The sequence below is a fragment of the Orbicella franksi genome, chromosome 4, assembly GCF_964199315.1.
Source record: "Orbicella franksi chromosome 4, jaOrbFran1.1, whole genome shotgun sequence".
Taxonomy (NCBI): Eukaryota; Metazoa; Cnidaria; class Anthozoa; order Scleractinia; family Merulinidae; genus Orbicella; species Orbicella franksi.
In genome coordinates this window covers 3,082,717-3,100,590 of record NC_138148.1, presented here as the reverse complement: position 1 = coordinate 3,100,590, position 17,874 = coordinate 3,082,717, and the positions used below count along the sequence as shown (strand labels likewise).

The window sequence follows — 17,874 nt, the reverse complement described above, 5'->3', positions numbered from 1 at the left end:
CCCAACTTGCTCTGCACGTTCTGCATAAGACTGTGTTGTGTGGTGAGAAATTTAAACTTACAGTGCACTTGCCTCAATATGTACCCAGGTGTAAATGAGCGAATTGATAAAATCAGGATCAAAAGATGAGGCTCACTGAGTATTTCAATGCACCTAAAAACTCTTTTAACACCCACAAGCAAAAGCTAAAAGGAATGGGTTTACAATAGAAGATCAATTCTGAAGAATTGAGAAGACTGAAATTTGACACCGGAGATATCAGGCTTAGTAATGATAGTTTTAGGCTTCTAGCACTCACTGAAAATGCTGCGTAAATTCGTCTCGTAACTTCGAGGTTTCCTCGAGTAATTACATATATAAGCTTTTCGCATGCATATTTGCAGAATGGTCTTACATTAAACCAGTGATAACTCAGACATACCTACAATTTGGCGCGCAAATCGATCCTGGCTCTCTACTCAGATAAACAGCAGTTAGAAGAAATATTCACCTCTTGTTTCCCACTGGACCTCAAAGAAATCCAGCTGATCCAATGTTCTTCGTAATCTCCGTCATTCTACAATATTCTGCTCTTGAGGAGTTTTAATAAGGAAACACGGATATTAAAAGCGGCCGTGTTCGCAAACAAATATCATAAGCAAGGCTATTTCGAACTACTTAGGGCTATTTCTGCCTAGCCTATCAAGTATTCACTTACCTGCTCAAATTAGCCCCTCACACACGTTCTTCATCTACATCTTACAGTATTGAGATCAAATAAAACGTGGGATACCTAGAGGAAATCACAGTAACTAACGAACAGCTGAACCCATATATCTCATCGACTTCCGGTTGCAGCTGCAAAAATATGAGACGGCGGTGACAGGTAAACTGGTCAGCGTCTTTTGATTTTCGATGGCCAATCTATGGCCACGTCGTCATCAAGTTAACGAAGTTTACAGAATCCCAGGGGTTTGAGGGAACAAGGTCAAATGGTGAGAGGTGAACAGGGGAACATAGACAAAGACTCTTAGAGAACAAGGGACGAGGAATTACTAATCAAACAATTAACAAATAAAGAAGCCTCGACTGTGTTCTGTTCTGTTGTCAAGCACGCAGGAAGCGGTAGAGCACGAAAGAAGTGTAGGGGAAAACACGAGACGTAGTCGAGAGTTTTTCCCTACTTCTTGAGTGCTCTACCGCTTCCTAAGTGCTTTACAACAGAACAGAACACAGTTGAGGCTTCTTTATTTGTTTTATGATAAAGAATCCGATAATTTCCCCACGCATTTGGCTGAATTTTCAAACCAAACTTTATTTTCCAAAGGAGCAAAAGTGGCGTCAGCCGTGAACTGTTCTCTGAACATAGGCACACAAGGCGTGCAAGAGTTATTTTTTTGTGAACTATAAGTCTCGGAGATAAGAGCATTCGTGGAACTGTTTACAGTAATGATTTGGTAGATTTGACAAGTTTTTTTGGTTGCGATGCACAGCAAGAAAGAAACTGGGAGTTTATGATGTACATACGATGTTACATCGGTAATGGTAAGATAACTAAATAGTAAGCCATAAAATGTTTGACTGAACCAGGGGCGGGGCAGAAGACTCCTGAAATTTTTGTACTGGATCATCCAACAAAAAGTGACGTCACATCCGGTTTAAACTGTGCCGCGCAGCTCGTTTCACAAATCGAAAAAATGGCATTTCGATTGGGGAAGATTTTCTTCTATTTGCAAACCATCAGGTCCGTGTCCTTCCATACTGAGGATAGAAATATCGTGAAGGCACATTTCTTCGACTTTTGAAGCAAAACTGTTGGCAAAAGAGAACAGTTTAGTATTGTTTTGAAGGAAAATAACGGAGAGCCTTCTGTCATCGAATGGCGGATTTTACACATATTCAAAACTGGTGTTGTTCCGACTTTTGGTTCTTATTGTTCGTGATTCGGTGATAACACTAAGTGCAATAGCCTATAATGTTAACAACAACCTGGATGAAGTATTGCTGGCCATAGTTTGCACTGTGTACAACGGGAACATATTTAACAGAAGCCGTTTTTTTCTGAAAGTGAACACAGTTGAAGCTCTGTATCCACGTGCGTGTGGTGGAAAAGACATGCTGAAGCGTATACTCAAGGTTAGTATCCTATTTCCGTATCTCTTGTTGAATACGGTTTTTCTCTGTAAGAAGTAAGCAATGTTGAGAGTTAGAGACGAGCTTTGGGGATATCAGATTTGCCCGAAGAGATCAACAAAGGGGTGAAGCACTCCCCCACCAAATTTTCTGGGAGTACCCCCCCGGTTACTGTGAAGCTGTTCATAAATATACATGTATGTTAGACAGCATTCAAATTTTATCCAGTGGTCAATTGTACATTCCTCTGTATTGTCTGAACTGCAATGCTGGCCTGGGGATCAACTTCTTTGGGCAGTTCCAAAAGAGGGGGGTTGGCCTGTTTATAGGGTTAGCTCCTTAGCCCTTAACTTTACCTCCGCTTTTGACAGGTACCCACTTCTACTGGGACCCGGGCGGGGGGTACTCCCTTATATGCACTATAGAGGTATGTGTGGCCCCAAATGGTATGGTTTTTCAGTTGTTTTGGTCATAAATAGGGTATCAGTTTTGGCCATTTTGGCCTTAAATAGGATATGGGTTTTGTACTCTAGTCTTGAATTGGGTAATGTTGTTTAGAAGAAGCTACTTTTTCATCATTATTGATAAGACCATAAACAAAAGGCCGTCAAAAATTATGTTTAGGGCAACTGTGTCAGCTACCATGGTGGTAAATAGGTTATCGAATTTTTATTCTGTTAATAAATAGTGTAGGGAGAATCGCAGATTTTGGTAGTCATAATTAGTTAATTCAACTATTTTGAGATTTTAAAGATATGTTCTATATATCAAATTGACTCAACAAGAGATGCCGTGGGAACACAAGCCGCTGGTGATTGTTTTCACAGCTTTTTTAGTTCTTCCAAAGATCTGTTTACAACACCTCATCTTCTGTTAATCTGGTGGGGATACAATGTAGCTCTGTAGCAACAGGACCTTTGTTCATTATTTGATCAATGTTTAAATGGCATCTACCTTCCATCTTGTAAAGAAAGAATGAAAAATGGCTGTCTCATACGCATGCATCAAATAATTCACAAAGGTCAGTTGTGATTGCTCCATTGTGGGTGGGCTGAGAATTCTAGCTTGGTTTGATCTTAAAGTGATTGTTTGCCATTTATTTCCCCATGCATTTGGCTGAATTTGACCCTGCATGACTATTCAAAACCCTTATTGAATAATCAAACGGGCAATATCCCTCTTTGTTTGAGTTTCCCTCAGTCATTCAATCACAGTGGGTTTTGCCGAGTTAATTTTCTCTTCTTTGTAAATTGATATTTCTGCTTTAAATTCTAAATCTAGGCATCATGTGACGCTCGCCATGCGAAGAGTTGTTGCGGCTAGCCAAGCCAAAGTGTTTATATAAAGAAAAGTTGTCCTGCCTGTCAGGGTGCCAAGGCATGACATGAGCCAAGGCTAGACAACTCACCCACCCCTGTTGTCTCGTAGGCGAGACAGGTTCATGATCCTAAATGTAAACAGTTGGTTGAATTTTCAAAGAAATAAATGAAAGGTTAGCTTGGCCAGGGTAACTCAGGAGAAGGGTTGTCTTGGGTACCAAAGATCATATAAATGGTCCCTAGTAGGGCCATTCTATTTTATTTCCACACTCCCTCTTCCTCTGTTGACATGAGCTTTAGACGGGGCTATAAAAGAGTTACTTCTGCACTTTTATCTTTTCTGTTAGGTGGTAAATATTAACTTATTTAGTGAGTGTGGCTGGGGGAAGGGGGTGTGGATATAAAATGGAATATCTCTAGTCAGCTCTGGGCCCAAGTTGTGTGTTGTCTAACTGATTATACAAACTATACTTTCCAAAATCTTTATGGGTAGGTGTTTGAGAGGATCATCTTATATGTTCATCACTATAGTGGAACCCTGCCTTCTGGCCACCCCATTCCCATAGCCACCTTGTTATTACGGCCACTTGATTCTGGCTTGAACAAAGGCTCAGTCAGTCGGTCATTTTCTTATTTAAAGAACCCCTTTAACCACACTGTTAATGTGGTCAGATTTTTGTGGCCCAGCAACCGGATTAACAGTGTTGGTTGTTTTAAGAATATTTGTACCTCACAGAGGTGAAAATGAATTTGAGCTATTACCCACAAAACAAAATTCTGGATCGTACATTTTAGGAGTAATATACACAATTTATAATAAGCATCAGGCATCACTTTGATAGTGAAGTCCCATAGCTCTATTATTTGGAGATTGGTTATCCACTATCCATGAAATTACCAAGACTGATATCTCTATTATCATGTCATCAAAGCCATAATATATTGACACCTACTGTACCAAACACAGTTTCCTTAAGCAGTAACAACAGTCTTTCTTTAGTAAACCAAAATAGTACTTGCTGCCAGGTGCTTTATAAAAGTATAACCCTTCCAGAAGCCTTCACAAAGTAATATCAGTTGCTAACAATTTTTTTGTGGCTGATTTAAACCTTGTAATAAATCATACTGAACTGGCCCAAGTTTAATATACATTTTGTTGCATTTAGCCCACATGTTTTCAGTTTAAAGGAGAAGGTCACTCGAAAAGCTTACTTTTTTTGTCTTCACTTATAGCAAGTGAATATTCAGCATTTCCACTCACCAAAGGTTCAGCCTGACTGAAGTGCCTGGTATCCTTAAGAAATTCATCTCAAAATTAAGAAGTGACTTCGGAGGCCACCATTTTGCAACTGTCTTGGCAGCCTGAGGCTGTGTTTATGTGACTTCATTGCATCCAACTCAAAATTGGTGGGAAGGAGAAGAACCTGCAACTGACTTGGCATCTGTCACAAGGTCAGCAAAATCTATTTTTTTCCAAGTGATTATCCTCTTCACTATCTTCAATTTGCTATTATTTTGGAGTTTACAGCATGTTTAGCTCAAAATAATATGTCTCAAGAGCAGCCATAACCCAGAGTGGTAGTCAAAAGGCTTGTCGCAAGCAATCAGGACAAAATCTGTCAGACAGAATGATGTCATGAAAACTTGGCCTGGGTGCTTCTTTGGAGGCGAACTTCATAAGGAAAACCTGCACTTCAGATGCTGAAACTTCTGTGAGTGGCTAACCTTAGTGCAAGGTTTTCATTAGCGTTGACATAAAATTTATGTTTTTTGGAGTGACCTTCTTTGAAATACACACATTAAGACTTAACTCAGTAGCAAGGTACCTCTTGTATGACCAGTAACAGTATACATGTATCCAAAAAACAAAATATATATTGTCCAAACTCAGTCATGTTAGTAGTGTTAGTGTCTAATGAGTTCCTGCAAAGAGATAATTATACAATCATTCTAGCAACTCTCCTCAATATGCTGGGAGTCTCCCACCTACCGTTTAGATCATCCATCCCAGGCAAGTTTTGAACTATTGTCCAGATACAAGGGACCATGGGTTCCTAGGGACAGTGCTTTAAAGTGCTATTATGATGAAATTTGCAGAGGTCCTCCATAATATGAGCATAACAGTTTTGTTACCATGGCAACATACTGGGTTTCAACCTTCCCTGATGATTATAGGCTTTTCTGGCCACCTTTGGCTTTCCATTTTGATATTTGCCAATGGTGCCTCATCAGCATGATCTAGGAAGCATATTAACATGCAAAGTCAAAGTCGTAGTCTCATTTAACGTTTTTCAAGCTGAAAATCACTGAAGTAGTGAAATCAGGTTACAGGGGACTGGAAAAGAGCAAGTTGCCATGGGAAAATACAGGCTGTATATAATTTTTATAGCCATAGGTGTGTTTCCTGTAGTTCTAACTATAAGCCTACCAACCTGATGTAATATTGGGTTAAGTGTATGACAACATCAGTCACCTCATTTGCATATTTCTATTTTTCAAACCTACATATCTTTGGAACTGACGCAGATATTTGCAAAAGGTAAACAGCATTTTTAATCTTTTGTGGAATTCTATGTGATACACCTGAAAATTCTGACTCAAGGGGTAAAACTTTAAGGATAGAAGCACTTTAAAGCATTGAGTTGAATTTATGCTGTTGGCAAAATTTTACTGTAAGGTGTCAAAAGGAATTTGGAGGGGAATTTGGTGTGGTTATTGAATTGACAGACGTTGGTTTTGTTATTATTGTCATTATCTTCTATATTTTTGAGGGATAATGGTTGTTGGCAAAAGCAAAACTGGCAATATGCTCACTGACCTGTGTTTAGATGTTTTTAGGTTTTTGTCTCTGACAATGAAGGTCAATTTGAACATATGGATATTAATAGTATAGTTATCTTTCAATATCCTCAAACTAAAATTATAGTAATTTTATGGCACAATTTCTACCTCTGCTTTAATTTGTTTAAACCAGTTTATTTTTTGAAACCAATTTAATTTCATCAAAGGGGAAGGGGGAATCTGAGAGCAACAATAAATTAGACCAACAAATATGAGGACATTTGCAATGGTTGCTTTCATGGCCTAGTGGAGATGAAGTGGACCAAAAAGTCAGAGATCTGATTTTTGAATCTAGGTCTGTCTGTACAAAGATTGTATTGTAGTTTATAATAAAGTTTCCATATAACACGCGCTCTGATTGGCTGAAAGAGCGTGCTTTATCAGAGAACAGAGCACGGACTGATGACGGTAAGTTGGCTTTCAAGTTTTTGCTTTGGAATTTTGACAAATTTGACCCAAATTAAACATCCCCTGTGATTCAGACAAACGCAATGGAAACGAGCTATTTGTCTGTAGTAAATATGGCTCACAGAGACCATTGTTAGCAACAGTAGTGTTAAAACTGTACTAAAATAACAAGTTTTGCTAGATTCCCGCCGACAAAACACGTAGCGAAATAAACAAATTCTCAACCTAAACAGTGCTTCGATAAAAGACATTATATTTGTTACGAAGGCCGAAATTATACTAAGAAGTAAAACAACGACAGAAAACAACAACTGAACTGTCTCTGTTGACGATGAAAAGCTTTATTTTTGTAAAAATGCTCAATTGCTCAAACAACACTTACATGTAGTGTAGTAACGCTCGTTCTCCGGTCATCTCAGCGAAGTGAACGGACGAGTGATCAGTGCAAAGCTTGCTCTGATATTCTCTTCTGTGCTCGGAGTAGAACCAGTGGGAGCCGTTTAGTCTTTCTAACTTTTACGCTAGCTCGGGCAATCTTGCTGCATGCGGCTACAAGCCGTAAATAACTGTAGCTCCGTTCAAATTCAACTCGGCATTTTGCATTTTCATCCGCAAGCTTTGAGCTCCGCGTTTCGTAATTTCCACTGGAAAAGTGCACGTTTTCATGGGCCACAATACGGCCGGATTCCTCTGGACTATAAACCTTCACCTGCCTTTAAATCCGTATTTAAAATTTAACTTAAAAGCGAACTTCGAAGGCATCGTTCTATTCTCGAAAGCCGCTGAAACTACTCGAAACTGAAAGCTTAGCTGATGTCCAGTTTGTGATTGACAGCTGTCGCTTCGTTAGCCAATCAAATTATTTGAACAATTCTAACAAGGATTGTGATTGGCTAATTTTAGCGTGCTTTATCAGAGAACAGTTCACGGCTGACGCCACTTTTGCTCCTTTGGAAAATAAAGTTTGGTTTGAAAATTCAGCCAAATGCGTGGGGAAATTATCGGATTCTTTATCATAAAACAAATAAAGAAGCCTCGACTGTGCTCTGTTCTGTTGTAAAGCACTTAGGAAGCGGTAGAGCACTCAAGAAGTAGGGAAAAACACTCGACTTCGTCTCGTGTTTTCCCCTACACTTCTGTCGTGCTCTACCGCTTCCTGCGTGCTTTACAATAGAACAGAGCACAGTCGAGGCTTCTTTATTTGTTAAATAGGAGTATTATGGTAAGTTATCACTTATGTTGGGGGGTTGATATGGGATCCTGGCTGTACTGTTGTAGGGTAGGAATAGGGACTGAGGGGGGGGTGGTGTGCTTGTGATCCTTTTTAAAAACCACTCTAAAAGTGAAAACAAACTGATTTCAATTGAAAAATTTACAGCACAGGTAAATTAAAAATGATACATTATATCTTGTTTTTATAGGTGGTAAATGAGCAAATACTCTCATGATCAAGAGACCTGTCCAAGTGTGATTTTTTTACTGATAATGGAAATCATAATAAAGATGCAAAGCCACCTTGGTGTGATTTCTTCCTTGACAGTGAAGTGCAACCTAACCAAAAGTTGCATTCTGTAAGAGGTTTACCAAAATTAAATGGAAAATTAAACTACACCAGTTTGTATTAATTTTATAAGTACTCCTCTCTCCAAAATATATTTGGTATGTTGTTGTACATGTACTGGCATGACTATAATGTAGAAATTTTATGGGAAATGTTTCCATTCAAAAGATATGCAGCTCAGGCACAATAACCATAATTCTCATTTCTGTGGTGTTTTCTTTGGTGTGAAAGTATAAAAACAGATTCTATTACCCTACATGTAAGTTGAAGAATATAGGAGCTCCTCTGCAAAAGTTTGTTGTGGTTTTTTTTCTGTTCATTTTTTTTGTTGAACATTTATATTTTCCTATAAGCAGTTTCTTCACAACACATTGTAAGATAATAACTAGCCATAGAAAGGACGTTTTTGTCTCAGAGATCATTTTCAAGATAAAAAAAGAGTGATTTTCATTTATATTTTTTATTTTCTTTGGGCAGAGTCGTTTTGAGAATTTCCCTAAAAATATCACAAGGTACAAAGGAAGGGGCAAAAATAAAAGTTGTTTTCATTATCAGTTTGGGTCTCTCTGAAGCTGCAAAGTATGGTTATTTTATACTGTTGTGGATAACGTTAGGCCCATTTTAATTCAAAATACAAATGGGAACTTACATTGAGAATCACACAATCTCTTAAATTGGCACTATTTTGTTTTTTGCTTTTTTCCAGAAAACAATGTGAACATCCTTGTTACACAAGGAGAAGGGGGGAGGTATTCTACACAGTTTTAAATGGGGAAGCTCCACCTCAAGGTCCAACCCCTTAATACTGTATCCCTTTTCTAAACCCTTAGAAAGTAGTTTTAAAATATCTTTTTGAACAATATATCAGAATCCCCTCATTCTGGCTCATGAGAGTAAATGAGAGATTATCAACAACATTTTAGAACTAGAAGGGAAATCCCTAAAAGAAAGATTTCCGTACCCTTTCATTATACACCTGAATTCAACTTGTCAGAAATCCCTTACCCTTTAATAGTTATATCTGAAGCCTGAAAGCTTTTGAGCTTCCCGATATATGTCATTACATAGAGTCCTCCCACATACACAATCCAGGAACTCTTGACAAGTTGCGATGAAGCTGGCTTTAAGACTGTCTGATCAGGCAATTACTCTCAGTCAACTTCTAGTATGGAACCTTTTCTTTTCTGGTCTGGTTCAAGTTCACAGACACTACTAGCTAGCAATCACTTTCACAACACTAACACTAGCAATGTCAGTCACAGTCTGGTTGTTCAGTTTCACCGCACCATGTTTCATGGTCACTCATCATTGTCAGACATGAGTTCATAATAGCTTGTAACATTCACCAGCCTGGTAGTGTCATTGTTGCTATTACCTGTTCCCAGACTTCCTTTTATGGCTGGGTGTTGGGGCATGATATTTCATTACTGTTTGCAAACAGTTTGTTAAGATCGCACATTAAAAGCGTGATGAATTAAAATAATTGAACTCTATGAGAGAGAATTGTCAGAATTGCTAGGGTTCTCTCATTCCCTGGAACTGAAATGTCTTGATGTAAGCTTATATAGAGAAAGCAGACTGAAAATAGTGGAAAATGTCTAAGTAACCTTTCAAAATAAGTTGCAAAGACATTTGATAGTTAGGGATTAAAAGATAGGGAACTTGGTCTGTAAACAAGGCAATTGAAAGGAATCGAAGCAATTAAAGGTGCATGCTTGACCTCAGAGGATCCGGGGGAGGGGGTGTATTGAAACTTTATAGTGTCACTGACATTTAACACTGTTGAAACAGAAAACTAAATTACATTATAACTGAAAAAAAACAAAACAAAACAAAACAAAAAAACCACGACATGCCCCGATTACTGAATCGCCCATAAAAACATCCTCTTGTTTATATTTAAGGGGTTCACGGCCTGCTTTTGTCCATGTTAAAGGAAGCGTTTACCATTATTAAGGGATTACCAAGGGAAAAGTTAAGATATCTCGTTTAAGGTTCTTAACAAATCGTAACAGAATTTATAATACCAGTTTGAGTCACAAGCAAGAACAAGAATTTGAGTGAGTGTCGATTGGCAAGAAAGTTCCGCCCTGTTATGTGTGTGGATCTTTACAGTGTGATACGATTAACAGCTCTCCATTACTCTCAAGTGTTTGTCAGTGGTAAATTTTAAAAAATGGGCTTCTGTTAAATAGGTTCTCCCACGGGTAGAAAACTGACATTGCGCTTTTCTCTCAGTGTCATGCCTACCTAAGAGAATAGGATATTTGAATTGAGTGCAACTTACCTAGAATTCATTATTTCCACGTAAACGATGACTCCTGTGGAATTCAGCTACGAAGAAACGACGACATTTCGTAAAAACACACGCCTTCAAAACAGCGTCTTTTTGAGTAAATAATTGTTCTGTTCCTCAAACAAACGATATGGCGAGGAAGAAGACAAAATTTTGTTTATCATGGCCAAATAAAACGTTAGAAATATCCCGCCGATTGCGAAATATTACTGTTTTACTTACAGGGAGAACGATTATGTCGCAGTCAAATTTTATTTTGCCGCTCAGCCCGCTTTTTTACCGGATGTGACGTCACTTTTTGTTGGATGATCCAAACACAAAAAAAGTGCCAGGCGTCGCAGAGTGTTCTCCCCCGCCCCTGGACTGAACAAACTACAGTAATCTGACACGTCTCCAGATTAATGTAGATACCATCTTATTTTCTAACAGGCAATTTTATTCGTTCTTTGATACAACCCACACTGTGATTGGTCTGGCACGCTCACATACATAACTCCCTCACTCACCGATCACGTAGCCCTTCCCCCGGGGGGGGAGGGGACTCCCTTATATGGGCTATATAGGTCTGTGCGGCCCCGAAGGGTATGGTTTTAAGCCGTTTTGGTCATAAATAGGGTATCGATTTTAGCTGATTTTGGCCATGTTGGTCATAAATAGGGTACGGTTTTTGCATTCTAGCCTTGATATGGGTATGCTTTAAGAAGAAGCCCCTTTTTCATCATTATCGAAAAGAAAATCAACAAAAGCCCTTCACAAATTTATATGTTTACGGTAATTTAACATTGGTTTGAACTAGGGAGCTAATTATAACGCAGGTCTGAAACAGGGTTTTGATTTGAGGGTCAGGTCGTAAATTGGGTTTCGAATTTTTGGTCAGGTCATAAATAGGGTAAGGAATATCGCAGATTTTGGTCATAAATAGGGCAAGGGTTTTGGGAAGCGGGCCGCACACCCCCCACCCATTTTTCTGAGAGTACCCCCTCGGGAGCCCTTCCAGCCCCCAAGAGGAATTTTTGCTCAAAAATACTCAAGTTAAGAGAACTTTTCGCATTTTATACAAGTAGTAAGTTTACCCTTTTTACACAACACAACGCAACAACACTACTTCACCGAAAATTTAAAGAAAGAGAAAAAATCCTCTCTGACACGTTGAAAGTCTGATTTAATTAAATTGCACTTTAACTTGGTGCCACACAGTCTTCAAAGAACATTTGAACAGTTTTCATACTTTTTACCTTTAAAAATATCGGACTGAAAAGAATGTCATAAAATGCCCATCAAATAAAAATATTAAACTGCCATTGCAGAGACGTAAAAACACTCTAGAAAGGAAAGCTTCTTTTTTGTTTAATATCCTGGGAACAATAGCCGATAACTTGTAAGCTCTAATTGAATTTACTCCCATATGAAAAACAAAAGTGTCGAGTTACCATTTGTAACTAAAAATAGCAAACATCTCGTGGGAACAAGTGGCGACGATTCGTCAGCTCTAATTGAATTTACTACCTTGTGAAAAACAAGAGTGTCAAAGTACCCATTGTAACTAAAAAATAAAAATATCTCGTTATATTTACATGCAATAAGAACAAAACAATCGTTACCTGCACTTACTATTGTAAGCGTTAGAACTGCTTCAAATCTAAATAGTCTCGTCTCCTCTAAAACATGTCCTAAGAACTAGAACCGACGATTCGTGACCTCTAATTGAATTTACTCCTTGTGAACAACAACAGTATCAAATTACCCTTTGTAATTAAAAATAAAAATATCTCGTGCCATTTACCTACTACTCATGAACTGCTTCAAAACTCAAGACTCATCTCGTTCATAACTAGCCACCATTACACTGAAACTTATGCACTCTAAAACAACCCAACGTACGTATGTAACTGTCACACTCCCCTCCAAACCAGACTAAAATCACAAACCGGCAACATACACGTCACTCTTTACTTTTCAATTACCAAAGTCCTTGTGTTTATACATACCTTGCGTTTCTCACGTACCATTTACCTTTACAACAAGAAATTTGATTGGCTGTTCATAGTAGATCCAATCTGATTGGTGTGACATACATACATCTCTCACTCACTCACTCACTCACTCACTCACTTACTCACCCATTGACCCGTCCATAGCATACCCGACGCGCCGACTAAGAGGTATTTTTTTTACAAAAAAATAACTCAATAAAGCACGCTAAAATAAGCCAGTCACAATCCTTGTTAGAATTGTTCAAATAATTTGATTGGCTAACGAAGCGACAGCTGTCAATCACAAACTTCAGCCAAGCTTTCAGTTTCGAGTAGTTCGAGCGGCTTTCGAGAGAAGAACGATGCCTTCGAAGTTCGCTTTTAAGTTAAATTTTAAATACGGATCAAAAGGCAGGTGAAGGTTTATAGTCCAGAGGAATCCGGCCGTATTGTGGTCCATGAAAACGTGCACTTTTCCAGTGGAAATTACGAAATGCGGAGCTCAAAGCTTGCGGATGAAAATGCAAAATGCCGAGTTGAATTTGAACGGAGCTACAGTTATTTACGGCTTGTAGCCGCATGTAGCAAGATTGCCCGAACTAGCGTAAAAGTTAGACAGACTAAACGGCTCCCACTGGTTCTACTCCGAGCACAGAAGAGAATATCAGAGCAAGCTTTGCACTGACCACTCGTCTGTTCACTTCGCTGAGATGACCGGAGAACGAGCGTTACTACACTACATGTAAGTGTTGCTTGAGCAATTGAGCATTTTTACAAAAATAAAGCTTCTCATCGTAAACAGAGACAGTTCAGTTGTTGTTTTCTGTCGTTGTTTTACTTCTTAAGTATAATTTCTGCCTTCGTAACAAATGTGATGTCTTTTATCGGGGCACTGTTTAGGTTGAGAATTTGTTTAGTTCGCTACGTGTTTTGTCGGCGGAAATCTAGCAAAACTTATTTTAGTACAGTTTTAACACTATAGTTGCGAACAATGGACTCTGTCAGCCATATTTACTACAGACAAATAGCTCGTTTCCATTGCGTTTGTCTGAATCACAGGGGATGTTTAATTTGGGTCAAACTTGTCAAAATTCCGAAGCAAAAATTTGAAAGCCAACTTACCGTCATCAACCCGTGCTCTGTTCTCTGATAAAGCACGCTCTTTCAGCCAATCAGAGCGCGCGTTATATGTAAACTTAATTATAATAAATAATCAAATCTAATCAAATCTACATCAAATCTAAATTCCGAAATAAAATAAAGGAACTACTTGAGTAAAAATAAAAATTAAAAATTAAAAAACAAACTGCGGTCACAAACATAACTAAACAAAACAACGCATGTTGTAAAAACCTTGATTTGAGAACTTAACGTTTCGTATGCTTCTACATACACCATCAGAAATTTAAAATGGTTAGCTGCATAAGCTGAAATGGCCGAAGAATAAGAGAACGACTCCTTGATATGGTACAATGTGAAAATGACTATACTGAGTAGGCGTGAAGTTAATACAGAATTTTTCTTAATTAAGTCACTTGAGGGTGTTAAAGGGTATTTTCGTGACTCGTGATTGGCCCTTTTTTTTTCCCGTGAAATGTGAAATGGCTAATTTTTTCCTCGTGAATCGTGATTTCCACAGTCGCCGTGAACCGTGATTTTCCAAAACTTTCTCTTTTATTTTCCGTGAAGCGTGAAATGCCAATGTTGTATTTTTCGTGAATTGTGAACGGGCTGCTTTATTTTCCGTGAAACGTGATCTATACCCCCCCCCCCCCCCTTTACCACCCTCTCGCTTATGTATGCGCTACTTTGTTTTGGGTCACCTGTAGTTTTTCCGAATGTTTATATATTTGTGCCTTTTATAATTTTGTTGTAAATTATCATTACTTTTTTTTTTCCTTTAAAAAAAAAAACTCTTGCCCCCGCCTCGATTAGTTCTGGAGCTAGTTGCGGGGGCAAGTGATTGTAACTGTATGAAAGAAAACAAAATAAAATTAAAATTCAAGTTAAAGTTCAAGGGAACTGGTTTAGGGATTACGGGAACAAAACGCTGTGAAATGGAGGGAGGACAAACAACATATCAAAATCATCCCGCGACATTTTCTTGGCACCCATATATATATATCGTGCATGGGGTAAATAACACCCTGTCTGTCGGAAGTACTACACAACTATTTACCTTAAAACGAACCGATCGACACGTGTCTGAAATGTAACCGTATCGAGCGTTAATTGGGCCGTCGAAGAAAATTAAAGTTCGAAGCGGTCCTGCTAACCCGACCTGGATAAGACCCCATCAGGATCGGGAATGAAAGCAATGCAGTCGATTACTTGGTTACGTTTGACATCAACATCCAACAACTCAACCAAGCTGAATACGGACTTTCTCAAAGTCCTTCACGCTTGTACTGCGGCCGTGGCGCTCTTCGCACTCGAGTTTTTTAAGCGTTGGAGACATTTCGCCTTAGCTTCCGCCGCAGCTCGGCTTTCGCAGCTCGACTTGTGCCAGGCAAGTCTAAATGCCTTTCTACTCTACTCATGGTGTGTACACGTCACTGACTGACTTTGTGATAAGTTTTTTTTGTGGTGTTTAAATTTTCGATTTTCATCCTCAGTTTCCAGGTCCTTGGCGAAGACCACAGCAAGTGAACATGGACCGTAAAAATACAATGGGCGTAAATTTATTTTGAAAAAACGCTTACAAAAAATATAGACAAAACTTAGACATTACTTCTCTAGTAACAGCTATTTCATACATCTTTAAAAAATGTTCTACGAGACACGCTAAGTTACGATGACTGTCATTTTCAGGAGATCTTCGTTTATACACGTCAACAAGACGCAATGACGTCACTTTTGGTCTTTTGCAGCATGCACACGCTTTCCTTGAAATCCGCTCCATACGTCACTCTTTCCTCGTCAAAACACATCGCTTCGGTCAGTCACGAGGGAGCAAAATTCTGAAATCAAGAGAGAAAGCAAAAAAAATAATAATAACAATATATTCAATATTGTAACATTCAAGTTCCACGGAGTCCCTCTCGTGTGCTTGCGTTTCTTTTCCGGACCAAAGGTACACCCGCAGGTATCAAATGAGGGGCTTTGTTCAATACTGCTATTGATTCTGCCCGTAATTACACGACTTGCATGGGAAGAGGGAAATTGATACTTTCCTGACGGTGCCCCGGGAGGGATCATGTCCCGGAAATGGTCGGGGATGCTCGTCAGAAAATTTAATTTAAACCCGTAAAGGTGGCCAATCTGAGCGTGGCTCGAACTTTATTTGACCCCTACAAGATACCACTTAAAATAAAATACGGTTCTATTACCAGCCGCTTTTCAGGAAAGGCCCGAAGTCTTTGCTATATAGTAGACCGCACTCGAGAGACCGGCGGAAATCGAGCCTAAAAATAGAAATATTTAAAGAGCGTTTCTTTTACTATTATTTCTTCGAGTACACCCTAAAAGATACTTTGACAGCTAGAAATAGTACCGTTTCGTTATCAACACCCTGAGTGAGACCAGAATCCTTGATTTATACCCCTAAGCGAGACGACGAACACCCCCAACCTTTTCATAGGGGATTACCCCGCCCCCCACCAAGGGCTTTCGTGAAGTCTAAGTCATGAATCATTCTTGGATATGAGTCAACAGTTTCTCTGAGAGCATTACCTGCAAAAGTTATCTTTCTGTCACTAAGTAGACCAATCTCTTTAAACATTTGCTGGAGCTCCTTGGAAGGGATGTCGGTCTCTATAAGACTCAGTGCTTCCCTCAAATCACGTGACTCAATGTAGCCTTTCTTTTGTATGTCAAATACATGGAAGGCACTCAAAAGATCTGTTATAATTGTATCTTCAGATTTCTGGCATTTTCCTTTCTCTCTGGTTTCGTTCAGCTTAATATAACCTAGAAACAAATAGATGGCACAGTTAATGATCATATCATCTTGATTACCCTAACAAAATGGCCGAGTGGTATGCGATAAATTGGTTGCGTCACAGCCTCGTATCCAGTCAGGCGCCCATAGTTAGAGTCTATAGTCCATACTTACTATAGTTACAGTCAGAAGCATATCACCTAGGTGATATGCTTCTGTTACAGTCTATAGTTAGACATGACTTAATATTTTTTTTTATTTACTGAAGTATTTGGAACTCAAACATTGCCAGCTGCACAAAAAAGAGTATCGAACAAGTTTGATCTTCGGCTTGCTACGGGGGACTCTTTTGGAGATTAAGTTGGCCTCACATCACTGAACAAAAAAGCCAAGTTTAAGATGACAGTTTTCAGCTCTAGTTTCGCCGATGTAGCTATTTTATCCTAGATGCGTGCAGGTTGCAGGTTAGCAAAAGGCTGTAGGCTCAAGCCCGTTTTCAAATTAGTTATTTATTTTTCTTTGACTAAGAATTAAGAAAAAAAAAGTAATAAATCCGATAATCTTACCTTTGGAAACCATCCTATAAAACGCTTTTGTTTCAGTTCCGAGCGTCGATCCGTTTTTCTTTAACAATTTGTCAGTTACTGTTCGAGAAGTACATAATGCTCCTTTTATATCCTCAGATCGAGGTACATATGACGAGACGTCATGGACAAATTCTTCGTGATCACGTAACGGATAGAACCCCATTCAGCGTTGAGTTAATCTTATTGTTATGCCAAGTTGTCGAACGTCAGTACATAAAACTGCGCACGAATCGACTGGCAATCATTTAATTAACATTCTAAAGAAGGAAATATTCTTGTACACCAAACCACCACGTACTGGCATTAATCCAACGAGCTGAAACAAAGAGTGCTAGCAAGTTTTTTATTTCAACTGCAAAGTGTTACGTGCTTAGTTGTATTCATGAAATTGCGCTCAAGGTGTTCCAATAGTAACTTGGAGGTTTTTCACCTGCACTCAATGACTCATCTCGAAAATGATCGTGCATGTTTGAACGAGAAATTTCTATTCGTCCATTTGAAAACAGCTCGTTAAAAGTTTGACAGTCCTATCTTTAACGATGGCATCATCGAATCTAATTTCTTTTTATGTGAAGTATATATGAAATAATTCATATTTGAATTACTTGAATTACGAATCATACTTTAATTTCTTTTTATCCCACTAGAAACCCTCAGGGAGTGGGTCCCTGATTCTACGTTTTTGCGATGCTGCTTAATCGACCGGTCAAGCATTGGTCGGCTCAGTCTGACGTCATTAATATTTTAAATCCAAACTATAAACTGTCGAATAAGCTGTTGTTTTCACAACTTCTCATCATCCCATCAGTAACATCATAGATCTTTATGGAATTTCCATAGTGATAACATGTTTTGTTTTGGAGACAAAATGCCTGCCTCGGTCAGTACGACTATAGT

At 38.8% G+C, this 17,874-nt stretch overlaps 2 protein-coding genes across 2 annotated transcripts in view; both read right to left on the bottom strand.

Annotated features, from left to right (window-relative positions):
* The window catches only part of LOC145485955 (protein-cysteine N-palmitoyltransferase HHAT-like), a 46,219-nt gene extending 44,848 nt beyond the window's left edge, over positions 1-1,371 (bottom strand). The window contains exons 1-2 of the mRNA XM_081464622.1: positions 698-1,371; positions 422-571 (exon numbers count right to left, since the gene is read on the bottom strand). The gene's annotated coding sequence lies outside the window, so the exon portion shown is untranslated. The remainder of the gene's footprint in view (positions 1-421; positions 572-697) is intronic.
* A 13,930-nt stretch (positions 1,372-15,301) lies between these two features.
* On the bottom strand, positions 15,302-17,140 carry LOC145485944 (uncharacterized). Its single transcript, XM_081464609.1, has 3 exons — positions 16,957-17,140; positions 16,183-16,419; positions 15,302-15,470 (listed from the first exon to the last, which is right to left on the bottom strand). The coding sequence occupies exons 1-3, from the start codon at positions 17,138-17,140 to the stop codon at positions 15,430-15,432; spliced, it is 462 nt and encodes a 153-aa protein (XP_081320735.1). The 3' UTR covers positions 15,302-15,429.
* Between the last annotated feature and the right edge of the window lie 734 nt (positions 17,141-17,874).

Excerpts from the sequence above, each read along its gene's own strand:
- LOC145485944 (XM_081464609.1), bottom strand. The coding sequence starts at position 17,140 with ATGGGGTTCTATCCGTTACGTGATCACGAAGAATTTGTCCATGACGTC. Across the intron at positions 16,420-16,956 it reads TTATAGGATGGTTTCCAAAG|GTTATATTAAGCTGAACGAA; the intron begins GTAAGATTATCG and ends ATTTGTTTCTAG. Across the intron at positions 15,471-16,182 it reads CAGAAAGATAACTTTTGCAG|AATTTTGCTCCCTCGTGACT; the intron begins GTAATGCTCTCA and ends TCTTGATTTCAG.